Raw genomic sequence first — 14,450 nt, 5'->3', positions numbered from 1 at the left:
GGGGGGGGGGTCAGCACAATGGGTGGAACCACACGACACGGGCGGCTGCAGCTCAAGCTGGCGGGTACCCCCCACCTTCTCAAGGGGCAACACGCAATGGGGGGGGGGCAAATCCTGGTGGTGCCAGACAGGCCCCAATCCCGTTAATGAGACAGCTGAAAGCTGACCCACCCTCGCCCGTCGGTCAGTGCGGCAATGGATTGGCCTGGGGGGGGGGGGGATGTGCTCCACGTCCCAGGGTTGGGTCCTCGATATCCCCGCCGGTTTCACTGACCCACCTTGTCTTCCCTTCCTCCCTCACCCACCCTGGAATGGCAGGTATCATCGTGTACGGCCTGGCGAGGTGCTGCTCGGATGCCATCGACCCCTTCGGACCGCGCAGGGACGAGGTGGAGGTCCACCTGCGATTTGTGACGGACTCCATCCACCTGCTTGTCCTCTTCCTCGTCAACCTGCTCGTCCTCTCCACGTACATCCCCCAGGAGGTGTTGAAGCTCCTCCCGCTCCTCGCTGCCTTCTTCGCCCTGGCAAGGTCAGTCTTCGTTGGGGACGCCCGCTCAGTCAGATCGTCGGCAGGGTTGGTGGGGGAATAACGCACGAGGCGAGATGTTTATTCGCAGAGCTAGTCCAGTCAAGGTGGACCGAATGGCCTCCGTGACCACCTCTGTTTAATCTGTGTTTGATAAGGACAGTGTAGAGGGAGCTTTACTCTCTATCTAACCCCGAGCTGTACCTGCCCTGGGAGTGTTTGATGGGGACAGTGCAGAGGGAGCTTTACTCTGTATCTAACCCCTTGCTGTTCCTGTCCTGGGAGTGTTTGGTGGGGACACTGTAGAGGGGGCTTTACTCTGTATCTAACCCCGTGCTGTACCTGCCCTGGGAGTGTTTGATGGGGACAGTGCAGAGGGAGCTTTACTCTGTATCTAACCCCTTGCTGTTCCTGTCCTGGGAGTGTTTGGTGGGGACACTGTAGAGGGGGCTTTACTCTGTACCTAACCCCGTGCTGTACCTGCCCTGGGAGTATTTGATGGGGACAGTGCAGAGGGAGCTTTACTCTGTATCTAACCCCGTGCTGTACCTGCCCTGGGAGTATTTGATGGGGACAGTGTAGAGGGAGCTTTACTCTGTATCTAACCCCGTGCTGTACCTGTCCTGGGAGTGTTTGATGGGGACAGTGTAGAGGGAGCTTTACTCTGTATCTAACCCCGTGCTGTATCTGTCCTGGGAGTGTTTGGTGGGGACACTGTAGAAGGAGCTTTACTCTGTGTCTAACCCTGTGCTGTACCTGTCCTGGGAGTGTTTGATGGGGACAGTGTAGAGGGAGCTTTACTCTGTATCTAACCCCTTGCTGTTCCTGTCCTGGGAGTGTTTGGTGGGGACACTGTAGAGAGGGCTTTACTCTGTATCTAACCCCGTGCTGTACCTCCCCTGGGAGTATTTGATGGGGACAGTGTAGAGGGAGCTTTACTCTGTATCTAACGCCGTGCTGTACCTGTCCTGGGAGTGTTTGATGGAGACTGTGTAGAGGGAGCTTTACTCTGTATCTAACCCCGTGCTGTACCTGTCCTGGGAGTGTTTGATGGGGACAGAGGAGAGGGAGCTTTACTCTGTGTAGCGCACAAAGACTCCCGAGAGACGAATAGAGGTGAAGTCGATGAGGCTTTATTAAGCGTGACTTGTTCCCCGCAGTTCAGCAACAGACTGGCCTGCGGGGGAGAACTCCTGGTTCTTATACTCGCCTTCAGGGCGGAGCTAGAGATCAACAGCCAACCAGGACCCGGGATCTGTCAGCCAATGACATCACGGCTTCACAGTCCCACATGACCCCTAATGCATACTACCACATTCACCCCTTGTTAAAAATGAACCCGGAGGGGTGGTGCTTCGCATGGTGGTAGGGGTTTACAAGGCTGGTCCTGGGAGGAAAAAAACTTTTACATGTCATCACAGTGTCCTACACTGGACTATGTACAGGGTTTTTTGTTTTGAACTATTTACAGTATTCGTAAGAGGGAAAAAGGAAAACAAATTCTTGTTAAAGTCCACAACATTCTAGTGTTGCACCGATGCCACGAGTCGGTCGGTCTGGTCGTCCTCGTCGATCGCCTCGGCCCCGGTGGTGGTGCTTGTTCCCGTGTTGTCGTCTCCGGGAGCCTTACGGTTTCTGCTTCCGCTTCACTTCTGGTCGGACCTGAGAGGAGGACCGATCCTCCCGGGAAGGGGGCGGTCGCGGGGTGCGCCGGTGGCAGGGAGGGGGTGATTGGTGTCGGGGGGGTGTGCGTGTTGCCGGCGGGCGCCAGATCTCGCAGGGACACCGTGTCCTGTCGGCCGTCGGGGTACGCGGCGTACTGCGGGTTCGCGTGGAGGAGGCGAACCCTCTCGACCAACGGGTCCGACTTGTGCGCCCGCACATGTTTCCGGAGCAAGATGGGTCCTGGGGCCGCCAGCCAGGTCGGCAGCGACGTTCCAGAGGAGGACTTCCTGGGGAAGACAAGGAGGCGCTCAGGAGGCGTTTGGTTAGTGGTGGTACACAGCAGCGACCGGATGGAGTGGAGAGCGTCCGGGAGGACCTCCTGCCACCGTGAAACTGGGAGATCCCTGGACCGTAGGGCCAGTAGGACGGTCTTCCAGACCGTGCCGTTCTCCCTCTCTACTTGCACGTTCCCCCGGGGGTTGTAGCTGGTCGTCCTGCTCGAGGCTATACCCTTGCTGAGCAGGAACTGGCGCAGCTCGTCACTCATGAAGGAGGACCCCCTGTCGCTATGGATATATGCGGGGCAACCGAACAGTGTGAATATGGTGTTAAGGGCTTTAATAACTGTGGCCGCTGTCGTGTCGGGGCAGGGGATGGCGAAGGGGAAACGGGAGTACTCGTCCACCACGTTAAGGAAGTATGTGTTGCGGCCGGTGGAGGGGAGGGGCCCTTTGAAATCCAGACTGAGGCGTTCAAAGGAACGGGAAGCCTTGATCAGGTGCGCACTATCCGGCCTGAAAAAATGCGGTTTGCACTCTGCGCAGATGTGGCAGTTCCTTGTGACTGTACGGACCTCCTCCACGGAGTAGGGGAGGTTGCGGGACTTTATAAAATGGTAGAACCGAGTGACCCCCGGGTGGCAGAGGTCCTCGTGGAGGGTTTGGAGACGGTTAATTTGTGCGTTGGCACATGTGCCGCGGGATAGGGCATCGGACGGCTCGTTCAGCTTTCCGGGACAGTACAAGATCTCATAGTTGAAGGTGGAGAGCTCGATCCTCCACCTTAAGATCTTGTCATTTTTAATTTTGCCCCGCTGTGCATTATCGAACATGAAAGCTACCGACCGTTGGTCCGTGAGGAGAGTGAATCTCCTGCCGGCCAGGTAATGCCTCCAATGTCGCACAGCTTCCACTATGGCTTGGGCTTCCTTTTCCACTGAGGAGTGGCGGATTTCTGAGGCGTGGAGGGTTCGGGAGAAAAAGGCCACGGGTCTGCCCGCTTGGTTAAGGGTGGCCGCTAGAGCTACGTCGGAGGCGTCGCTCTCGACCTGGAAGGGGAGAGACTCGTCGATGGCGCGCATCGTGGCCTTTGCGATGTCCGCTTTGATGCGGCTGAAGGCCTGGCAAGCCTCTGTCGACAGAGGGAAGGTCGTGGTCTGTATTAGGGGGCGGGCCTTGTCTGCGTACTGGGGGACCCACTGGGCGTAATATGAAAAGAACCCCAGGCAGCGTTTTAGGGCTTTTGAGCAGTGAGGGAGGGGAAATTCCATGAGGGGGCGCATACGTTCGGGGTCGGGGCCTATTATCCCATTGCGCACTACGTAGCCCAGGATGGCTAGCCGGTTTGTGCTAAAAACGCACTTGTCCTCGTTGTATGTGAGGTTCAAGGCTTTAGCGGTCTGGAGGAATTTTTGGAGATTGGCGTCGTGGTCCTGCTGATCGTGGCCGCAGATGGTTATGTTGTCGAGATACGGGAACGTGGCCTGCAACCCGTGTTGATCAACCATTCGGTCCATCTCCCGTTGGAAGACCGAGACCCCGTTTGTGACGCCAAATGGGACCCTTAGGAAGTGGTATAATCGACCGTCTGCCTCGAAGGCTGTGTACTTGCGGTCACTTGGGCGGATGGGGAGCTGATGGTAGGCGGACTTGAGGTCCACGGTGGAGAAGACCTTATATTGGGCAATCCGATTGACCATGTCGGATATGCGGGGGAGAGGGTACGCATCTAGCTGTGTGTACCTGTTGATGGTCTGGCTATAGTCTATGACCATCCTTTGCTTCTCCCCTGTCTTTACTACTACCACCTGTGCTCTCCAGTGACTATTGCTGGCCTGGATGATGCCTTCCTTCAGTAGCCGCTGGACTTCGGACCGAATGAATGTCCGGTCCTGGGCGCTGTACCGTCTGCTCCTAGTGGCGATGGGCTTGCAATCTGGGGTGAGGTTTGCAAACAAGGATGGGGGCTCAACCTTGAGGGTTGCGAGGCCGCAGATAGTGAGTGGGGGTTTTGGGCCGCCAAATTTGAAGGTTAGGCTCTGCAGATTGCACTGGAAGTCTAATCCCAGTAATGTGGGGGCGCAGAGTTGGGGAAGGACGTAGAGTCTGTAGTTTTTAAACTCCCTCCCTTGCACCGTTAGGGTCACTATGCAGAAGCCTTTGATCTGTACGGAGTGGGATCCTGCAGCTAGGGAAATCTTTTGCGCACTGGGACGGATGGTCAAAAAACAGCGTCTTACCGTGTCGGGGTGGATGAAGCTTTCTGTGCTCCCGGAGTCGACCAGGCATGGTGTCTCGTGCCCGTTGATCAGCGCCGTTGTTGTCGTCGTCTGGAGCGTCCGGGGCCGTGCTTGGTCCAGCGTCATTAAGGCCAGACGTGGTCGTAGTGCTTCAGCGTCTTCCTCGAACCCCGTGGAGCCGTCGATGCTGGGGTCCATTGTTGCCGTCCAAGATGGCGGCGGGGGTGAACAAAATGGCCACCCCCATGCATCGCACATGGCTGGGTGGTCACAAGATGGCGGCGCCCCTCCTCCCCTCGTGGTGGCCGGGACCCAAAATGGCGGCGCCTGCGGGTAGCACATGGGGCGCTGGGGGGGTTGGGGAGCGTTTGGAACGCGCTGGACTCCTTCTTCTCCGGGGACAGCGGCGACCCCCCGGGACCGGCACACAGCCGCGAAATGGCCCTTTTTCCCGCAGCTCTTGCAAATCGCTGCGCGGGCCGGGCAGCGCTGCCGGGGGTGTTTCGCCTGGCCGCAGAAATAGCAGCGGGCTCCCCCGGGACGACTTGGCGTCTGAACCGCGAAAGCCTGTGGGGGGGGGGGGGGGGGGGGGGGTTGTTGCGACGGGGGTCCACGGAGCCCAAGGGGCTGCCGCGCGGTCGGGGCCGTAGGCGCGGGCGTTTCGCGCGGCCACATCTAGTGAGGCTGCAAGGGCCCGTGCCTCTGAGAGTCCTAGCGACTCTTTTTCTAAAAGTCTTTGGCGGATTTGGGGAGAGTTCATACCTGCCACAAACGCATCGCGAATTAACATGTCCGTGTGTTCAGTCGCGTTTACCGGCAGGCAGCTGCAGGCCCGTCCCAAAATTAGTAGCGCGGCGTAGAATTCGTCCAGCGATTCTGCGAGACTTTGCCGTCTCGTTGCGAGTTGGTAGCGTGCGTAGACCTGGTTCACGGGGCGAACGTCGATGCTCTTTAGTGCTGCGAACGCCGTCTGGAAATCCTCTGCATCTTCTATGAGAGGGAAAATTTCCGGGCTTACCCTCGAGTGCAGGACCTGTAGTTTCTGGTCTTCTGTGACCCGGCCAGGGACCGTTCGGAGGTAGCCTTCGAAACAAGTCTGCCAGTGTTTAAAAACTGCTGCTGAGTTCACTGCGTGGGGGCTGATCCTCAGGCATTCCGGGATGATCCTGAGCTCCATAGTCCTTTAAGCACGCTTAATAAATTGTAGCGCACAAAGACTCCCGAGAGACGAATAGAGGTGAAGTCGATGAGGCTTTATTAAGCGTGACTTGTTCCCCGCAGTTCAGCAACAGACTGGCCTGCGGGGGAGAACTCCTGGTTCTTATACTCCGCCTTCAGGGCGGAGCTAGAGATCAACAGCCAACCAGGACCTGGGATCTGTCAGCCAATGACATCACGGCTTCACAGTCCCACATCACCCCTAATGCATACTACCACACTCTGTATCTAACCCCGTGCTGTACCTGTCCTGGGAGAGTTTGATGGGGACAGTGTAGAGGGAGCTTTACTATGTATCTAATCCCGTGCTGTACCTGTCCTGGGAGTGTTTGATGGGGATAGTGTAGAGGGAGCTTTACTCTGTATCTAACCCCGTGCTGTACCTGTCCTGGGAGTGTTTGATGGGGACAGTGTAGAGGGAGTTTACTCTGCATCTAACCCTGTGCTGTACCTGTCCTGGGAATGTTTGAAGGGGACAGTGTAGAGAGATCTTTACTCTGTATCTAGCCCCGTGCTGTACCTGTCCTGGGAGTGTTTGATGGGGACGGTGTAGAGGGAGCTTTACTCTGTATCTAACCCCGTGCTGTACCTGTCCTGGGAGTGTTTGATGGGGACAGTGTAGAGGGGGCTTTACCCTGTATCTAATCCCGTGCTGTACCTGTCCTGGGAGTGTTTGATGGGGACAGTGTAGAGGGAGCTTTACTCTGTATCTAACACCGTGCTGTACCTGTCCTGGGAGTGTTTGATGGGGACAGTGTAGAGGGAGATTTACTCTGTATCTAACCCCGTGCTGTACCTGTCCTGGGAGTGTTTGATGGGGACAGTGTAGAGGGAGCTTTACTCTGTATCTAACCCCGTGCTGTACCTGTCCTGGGAGTGTTTGATGGGGACAGTGTAGAGGGAGCTTTACTCTGTATCTAACCCCGTGCTGTACCTGTCCTGGGAGTGTTTGATGGGGACAGTGTAGAGGGAGCTTTACTCTGTATCTAACCCCGTGCTGTACCTGTCCTGGGAGTGTTTGATGGGGACAGTGTAGAGGGAGCTTTACTCTGTATCTAACCCCGTGCTGTACCTGTCCTGGGAGTGTTTGATGGGGACGGTGTAGAGGGAGCTTTACTCTGTACCTAACCCCGTGCTGTACCTGTCCTGGGAGTGTTTGATGGGGACAGTGTAGAGGGAGCGTTATTCTGTATCTAACACCGTGCTGTACCTGTCCTGGGAGTGTTTGATGGGGACAGTGTAGAGGGAGATTTACTCTGTATCTAACCCCGTGCTGTACCTGTCCTGGGAGTGTTTGATGGGGACAGTGTAGAGGGAGCTTTACTCTGTATCTAACCCCGTGCTGTACCTGTCCTGGGAATGTTTGATGGGGACAGTGTAGAGGGAGCTTTACTCTGTATCTAACCCCGTGCTGTACCTGTCCTGGGAGTGTTTGATGGGGACAGTGTAGAGGGAGCTTTACTCTGTATCTAACCCCGTGCTGTACCTGTCCTGGGAGTGTTTGATGGGGACGGTGTAGAGGGAGCTTTACTCTGTATCTAACCCCGTGCTGTACCTGTCCTGGGAGTGTTTGATGGGGACGGTGTAGAGGGAGCTTTACTCTGTATCTAACCCCGTGCTGTACCTGTCCTGGGAGTGTTTGATGGGGACAGTGTAGAGGGAGCTTTACTCTGTATCTAACACCGTGCTGTACCAGTCCTGGGAGTGTTTGATGGGGACAGTGTAGAGGGAGATTTACTCTGTATCTAACCCCGTGCTGTACCTGTCCTGGGAGTGTTTGATGGGGACAGTGTAGAGGGAGCTTTACTCTGTATCTAACCCCGTGCTGTACCTGTCCTGGGAGTGTTTGATGGGGACAGTGTCGAGGGAGCTTTACTCTGTATCTAACCCCGTGCTGTACCTGTCCTGGGAGTGTTTGATGGGGACAGTGTAGAGGGAGCTTTACTCTGTATCTAACACCGTGCTGTACCAGTCCTGGGAGTGTTTGATGGGGACAGTGTAGAGGGAGATTTACTCTGTATCTAACCCCGTGCTGTACCTGTCCTGGGAGTGTTTGATGGGGACAGTGTAGAGGGAGCTTTACTCTGTATCTAACCCCGTGCTGTACCTGTCCTGGGAGTGTTTGATGGGGACAGTGTAGAGGGAGCTTTACTCTGTATCTAACCCCGTGCTGTACCTGTCCTGGGAGTGTTTGATGGGGACAGTGTAGAGGGAGCTTTACTCTGTATCTAACCCCGTGCTGTACCTGTCCTGGGAGTGTTTGATGGGGACAGTGTAGAGGGAGCTTTACTCTGTATCTAACCCCGTGCTGTAACTGTCCTGGGAGTGTTTGATGGGGACAGTATAGAGGGAGCTTTACTCTGTATCTAATCCCGTGCTCTACCTGTCCTGGGAGTGTTTGATGGGGACAGTGTAGAGGGAGCTTTACACTCACAGTTTATTTGTTAACATTACTCAATGAACAATTTGCTTTAATTGGAGTCTTTGAGTGTCAATAAACATCTAGTACCGGATCAGCTTGGAAAGAAGCAACTGAGTAATAAGATATTACACAACGTAATGTAACATGGTACCAGGACCTTGACTTCAAGAAAATTTACTAGAGTAGATTAGAATCAGCGAGAAGAAAAAAAAGTTGTGCCGACTATTTTACTGGGGAGGCTTCACAGCATTCGGATCCTTCGAAGCCAAATGACCACGATGGACCATGTTCAATCTCCACGTCAACTCAAGACAATCAGTAATCTGGGGCAAAATTCTCCGTAATTGGCACGATGTCCGCCGACCGGCGTCAAAAACGGCGCCAATCAGTCCGGCATCGCGCCGCCCCAAAGGTGCGGAATCCTCCGCATCTTGACCGGCCGAGCCCTAACCTTGAGGGGCTAGGCCCGCGCCGGACTGATTTCCACCCCGCCAGCTGGCGGGAAAGGCCTTTGGTGTCCCGCCAGCTGGCGCGGAAATGACATTGCCGGGCGGCGCATGCGCGGGGGCGTCAGCGGCCGCTCACGGCATCCCCGCGCATGCGCAGTGGAGGGGGTCTCTTCCGCCTCCGCCATGGTGGAGACCGTGGCGAAGGCGGAAGGAAAAGAGTGCCCCCACGGCACAGGCCCGCCGGCGGATCGGTGGGCCCCGATCGCGGGCCAGGCCACCGTGGGGGCACGCCCCCGGGTCCAGATCGCCCCGCGCCCCCCCCCCAGGACCCCGCAGCCCGCCCGCGCCGCCTTGTCCCGCCGGTAAGAGAGGTGGTTTAATCCAGCAGCGGGACTTCGGCCCATCCGGGCCGAATCGGCGTGGGGTCGGAGAATCTCGCCCCTGAACTCCAATTGGAAACTATTGAAACAGCAATTCCAGGTTTATCTCGAGGCACATGGTTTAACCGCCGCCACTGAGGCTCGGAAAATAGCACTGCTGTTATCCATGGCAGGACAGCAGGCTATAGAAATATATCACTCTTTCATCTACTCTGAAGGGGAAGACAAAGCAAATTTAATTTGATAATTACCAAATTTGGTGACCATTGCAAAACACAGACAAATCTTGGAGAGATTCAGGTTCAACAAACGTTTGCAAAAACGTGGAGAATCATTCCCCAGCCTTGTCACCGATTTAAAATTACTCGTACCAACTTGTAACTGTGCAACTTTGCGTGATTCGCTGATCCGCGATCAGGTAGTGTATGGAATATGTGATGAGAGTTTAAGGGAAGCATTGTTAAGACAGCCAAGATTTAACGCTGAAAATCGCAATTGGAAAGGTGTTTACCTCACAAAACCGAGTAAAAACCAGTACATTGAATGTAATCTCCGTGAAAAAGAGGCAAAAAAAATCCACCGCGAGGTCGAGAGTGTTAAAAATGGGGTCGCAGGCATTAAAGAAGCACGTTTCGCACGGCAGCCATCTTGGATGGCCACTTCCCGATTACAAAATGGACACTTTGCAAAGATTGCTGGGAAAATGGACAATGCTGAGAAAGCAAGCAGGTGCAAGGTTTGTCTGTTGATTGGAGCCATAGCTCCCAGACAAGACCGACACTGCAAACCATTTCCATACTAATGGCCCATCTCCGGGAACAAGAGTAACATTTAAGTAAACAATACCAAGGCAGACACCCCGGCGCCAGAGGAGACCAGAACAAAGCAGGCCGACGGCCACCTAGGACACGCCCAGCAATCAGGGCACCCACCCCTCTATTGGAGGAAATCGATAGGAATGATTGGGAAACGGCCCAATTAATCGGGGCCAAGTTCAAGGCCCGCCCAAAAGCGCGCGAAGCCCCTTTTGGGTATAAGAAGAATCCCCCAAGAGAGAATCGCTCTCTTGCGGCCCCGGCTCTCACCGAGGAGAGACCTGCCCAACAGCAACACCAGAACAAGTAAGTCCTAGGTCAACGCACGCTCCGAGACAGACGCTCCTAGCTGTTATTCCGTACCAATCCGACCCCAGCAGCCTCAGAACCGGACAACGGCCATTGTTCCTCTGACTGAGTGGGCGCCCGAAGCTAAGTATAGGCTTTAGCAGTAGTGATAGTTTAGTCTGTAGTGTTTTATGCATGAGTATATTTAACTGTGTGTGTAAATAAATAAGCATTGAGTTTGAACTTACTAACCGGTGTATCGAGTCTTTGATCAGGATTGGGGTTTGAACCTTGTGGCGGTATCGAGAGATACCTGGCGACTCTAGAGCGAAACGTAATTAGAATTAAGGAAGGCGACCATATTGGCCGCCATCAATTAGCAACAGGCGCAGGGGCGGAGAATGGGCGGCAAACCCCGAGACCGGGCCTGACGCCGCTCCTGCGATTCTCCGGTCCCGGGGGAATGGGCGCCAATCGGGGGGGGGGGGGCGCGCGCGCGCGCGGTCGACGCTGCGCCGGTCGGGGGCCATTGAAAAAGGCCCCCGCGGCGATTCACCCGGTGCAACTGGCTGAGTACTGGGCGTGGCGGCTGCGGACTCAGAGCGCGGCCACCCTGGTGGGGGGGGGGGGGGGGGAGGAGCGGGGGTGTCATTCACGGGGGGGGGGGGAGAGGGCCTCCGGGGGGGGGGCCACCGATCCGCGGACAGGCGCGATCTTGGAGGTGGGGGGGGGCTATCTTTTTGCTGTTGCTCCGCGGTGTGGGTCGGCCATGGCGCGAGCGGCGGCCGCGTGCGCGGACCCTCCACCAGATATGCGGGGGCCCGTACCGGTAGCCGGAGCTGCGGGGAGCACTCCGGGGTCCGGCAAGCCCCCATGCAAATCGCAGAATCACCCTGGACTCAATCCAGGCAAGTCCAGAGTGATTCGCGCGCGCTTTTCCGCGGGCGTGGGGATCAGAGCCCCAGTGTCGTCCTCTTGACGAGTGTTTCGCCTGCTTTAGTAAACCACGGTTCCCTTGCTCGACCACTTCCTCCCTGCCTGACAGGCACATACTTATCAAGGACACGCAGTAGCTGTTCCTTGAACAAGTTCCATATTTCCATTGTGCCCATCCCCTGCAGTTTTCCTCTCCATCCGATGCATCCTAAGTCTTGCCTCATCATAGAATTTACAGTGCAGAAGGAGGCCATTCGGCCCATCGAGTCTGCACCGGCTCTTGGAAAGAGCACCCCACCCAAGGCCAACACCTCCACCCCATCCCCATAACCCAGTAACCCCACCCAACACTAAGGGCAATTTTGGAATTAAGGGCAATTTATCATGGCCAATCCACCTAACCTGCACATCTTTGGACTGTGGGAGGAAACCGGGGCACCCGGAGGAAACCCACGCACACACGGGGAGGATGTGCAGACTCCGCACAGACAGTGACCCAAGCCAGAATCGAACCTGGGACCCTGGAGCTGTGAAGCAATTGCGCTATCCACAATGCTACCGTGCTGCCCATCATCGCATCATAATTGCCTTTCCCCCAGATATAACTCTTGCCCTGCGGTATATACCTATCCCTTTCCATCACCAAAGTAAACGTAATCGAATTGTGGTCACTATCACCAAAGTGCTCACCTACCTCCAAATCTAACACCTGTCCTGGTTCATTACCCAGTACCAAATCCAATATGGCCTCGCCTCTCGTTGGCCTATCTACATACTGTGTCAGGAAACCCTCCTGCACACATTGGACAAAAACGGACCCATTTAAAGTACTCGAACTATAGCGTTTCCAGTCAATATTTGGAAAGTTAAAGTCCCCCATAACAACTACCCTGTTACTTTCACTCCTATCCAGAATCAACTTTGCAATCCTCTCCTCTACATCTCTGGAACTTTTCGGAGGCCTATAGAAAACCCCTAACAGGGTGACCTCTCCTTTCCTGTTTCTAACCTCAGCCCCTACTACCTCAGTAGACGAGTCCTCATCAAACGTCCTTTCTGCCACTGTAATACTGTCCTTGACTAACAATGCCACCCCTCCCCCTCTTTTACCACCTTCCCTGAGCTTACTGAAATATCTAAATCCCGGCACCTGCAACAACCATTCCTGTCCCTGCTCTATCCATGTCTCCGAAATGGCCACAACATCCAAGTCCCAGGTACCAACCCATGCCGCAGGTTCACCCACCTTATTCCGGATGCTCCTGACATTGAAGAAGACACACTGTAAACCACCTTCCTGCCTGCCGGTACACTCCTGCAACTTTGAAACCCTACTCATGACCTCACTACTCTCAACCTCCTGTATACTGGAGCTACAATTCAGGTTCCCAAGCCCCTGCTGAACTAGTTTAAACCCTCCCGAAGAGCATTAGCAAATTTCCCCCCCAGGATATTGGTACCCCTCTGGTCCAGGTGTAGACCATCGCATTTGTAGAGGTCCCACCGACCCCAGAATGAGCCCCAATTATCCAGAAATCTGAAACCCTCCCTCCTGCACCATCCCTGTAGCCACGTGTTCAACTCCTCTCTCTCCCTATTCCTCGTCTCGCTATCACGTGGCACGGGTAACAACCCAGAGATAATAACTCTGTTTGTCCTAGATCTAAGTTTCCACCCTAGCTCCCTGAATTCCTGCCTTACATCCCTATCCCTTTTCCTACCTATGTCGTTGGTACCTATGTGGACTACGACTTGGGGCTGCTCCCCCTCCCCCTTAAGGATCCCGAAAACACGATCCGAGACATCACGCACCCTGGCACCTGGGAGGCAACACACCAACCGTGAGTCTCTCTCGTTCCCACAGAATCTCCTATCTATCCCCCTAACTATGGAGTCTCCAATGACTAATGCTCTACACCTCTCCCCCCTCCCCTTCTGAGCAACAGGGACAGACTCGGTGCCAGAGACCTGCACCCCATGGCTTAACCCTGGTAAGTCGTCCCCCCAACAGTATCCAAAGCGGTATACTTATTACTAAGGGGAACGGCCACAGGGGATCCCTGTACTGTTTACTTCCTCCCAGCCCCTCTCACCATCACCCATCTATCTTTATTCTTCGGAGTAACTACATCCCTGAAGCTTCTATCTATGACCACCTCTGCCTCTCGAATGATCCGAAGTTCATCCAGCTCCGGCTCCAGTTCCCTAACGCGGTTTCTGAGGAGCTGGAGATAGGTGCACTTCCCACAGATGAAATCAGCAGGGACACTGACAGCGTCCCTCACTTCAAACACTCTGCAGGAGGAACATTGCACTACCTTCCCTGTCATCCCCTCGAGATAAAACAAATTAAAAGAAAGAGCTTACATGTTATTCACTCCCCTTCTCAGCAAGCACTCACTCAGCAACCTCTGCGCCCCGCACGATAACACCTGAGGGAAAATAAATAAAAACTACTTACCAGTCACCAGCCAATCCCTTCCTGCAGGCTGTGGTGTCACGGTTCAACTTTCCACTTCTACCTGCCCTCGAGCCTTCCTCTTGATCTTTACAGCGGTTGTTTTTTTTGGGTTAGAGGAGGGGTTAGGGAGGGAAACACTGAAAAAGTGTTTTGGGTTTAAGTGTCACTTGGCAACAGCTCCTCCACAAACTACCTTCAAGTTAGGGTGACCACGACATAGGTATGCAAATTTCCCTTGCAACACCAAACAGCAGCTCCGCTCTACTGCCCTCTGCTGGAGTCTGCACCGGCTCTTGGAAAGAGCACCCTATCCAAGGCCAACACCTCCACCCTATCCCCATAACCCCACCCAATTTTGGACACGAAGGGACAATTTAGCGCGGCCAATCCACCTAACCTGCACATCTTTGGACTGTGGGAGGAAACCGGAGCACCCGGAGGAAACCCACGCAGACACGGGGAGGACGTGCAGACTCCGCACAGACAGTGACCGAAGCCGGAATCGAACCTGGGACTCTGGAGCTGTGAAGCAATTGTGCTATCCACAATGCTACCGTGCTGCCCTTAAGAACAAATAAATCTACACTATATCATTCTACCGTAATCCATGTACCTATTCAATAGCCGCTTGAAGGTCCCTAATGTTTCCGACTCAACTACTTCCACAGGCAGTGCATTCCATGCCCCCACTACTCTCTGGGTAAAGAACCTACCTCTGACATCCCCCCTATGTCTTCCACCATTCACCTTAAATTTATGTCCCCTTGTA

At 54.7% G+C, this 14,450-nt stretch overlaps 1 protein-coding gene across 2 annotated transcripts in view; it reads left to right on the top strand.

Moving 5' to 3' along the window:
- The window catches only part of tmem79b (transmembrane protein 79b), a 52,509-nt gene that overhangs the window by 34,537 nt on the left and 3,522 nt on the right, over positions 1-14,450 (top strand). For both annotated transcript variants that reach the window (XM_072490565.1, XM_072490566.1), the window contains exon 3: positions 319-532. In XM_072490565.1, coding sequence (XP_072346666.1) covers positions 319-532 — 214 coding nt within the window. The remainder of the gene's footprint in view (positions 1-318; positions 533-14,450) is intronic.

Source organism: Scyliorhinus torazame, chromosome 26 (assembly GCF_047496885.1).
Source record: "Scyliorhinus torazame isolate Kashiwa2021f chromosome 26, sScyTor2.1, whole genome shotgun sequence".
NCBI classification, from domain to species: Eukaryota; Metazoa; Chordata; class Chondrichthyes; order Carcharhiniformes; family Scyliorhinidae; genus Scyliorhinus; species Scyliorhinus torazame.
This window is presented reverse-complemented; position numbering and strand designations above follow the sequence as displayed.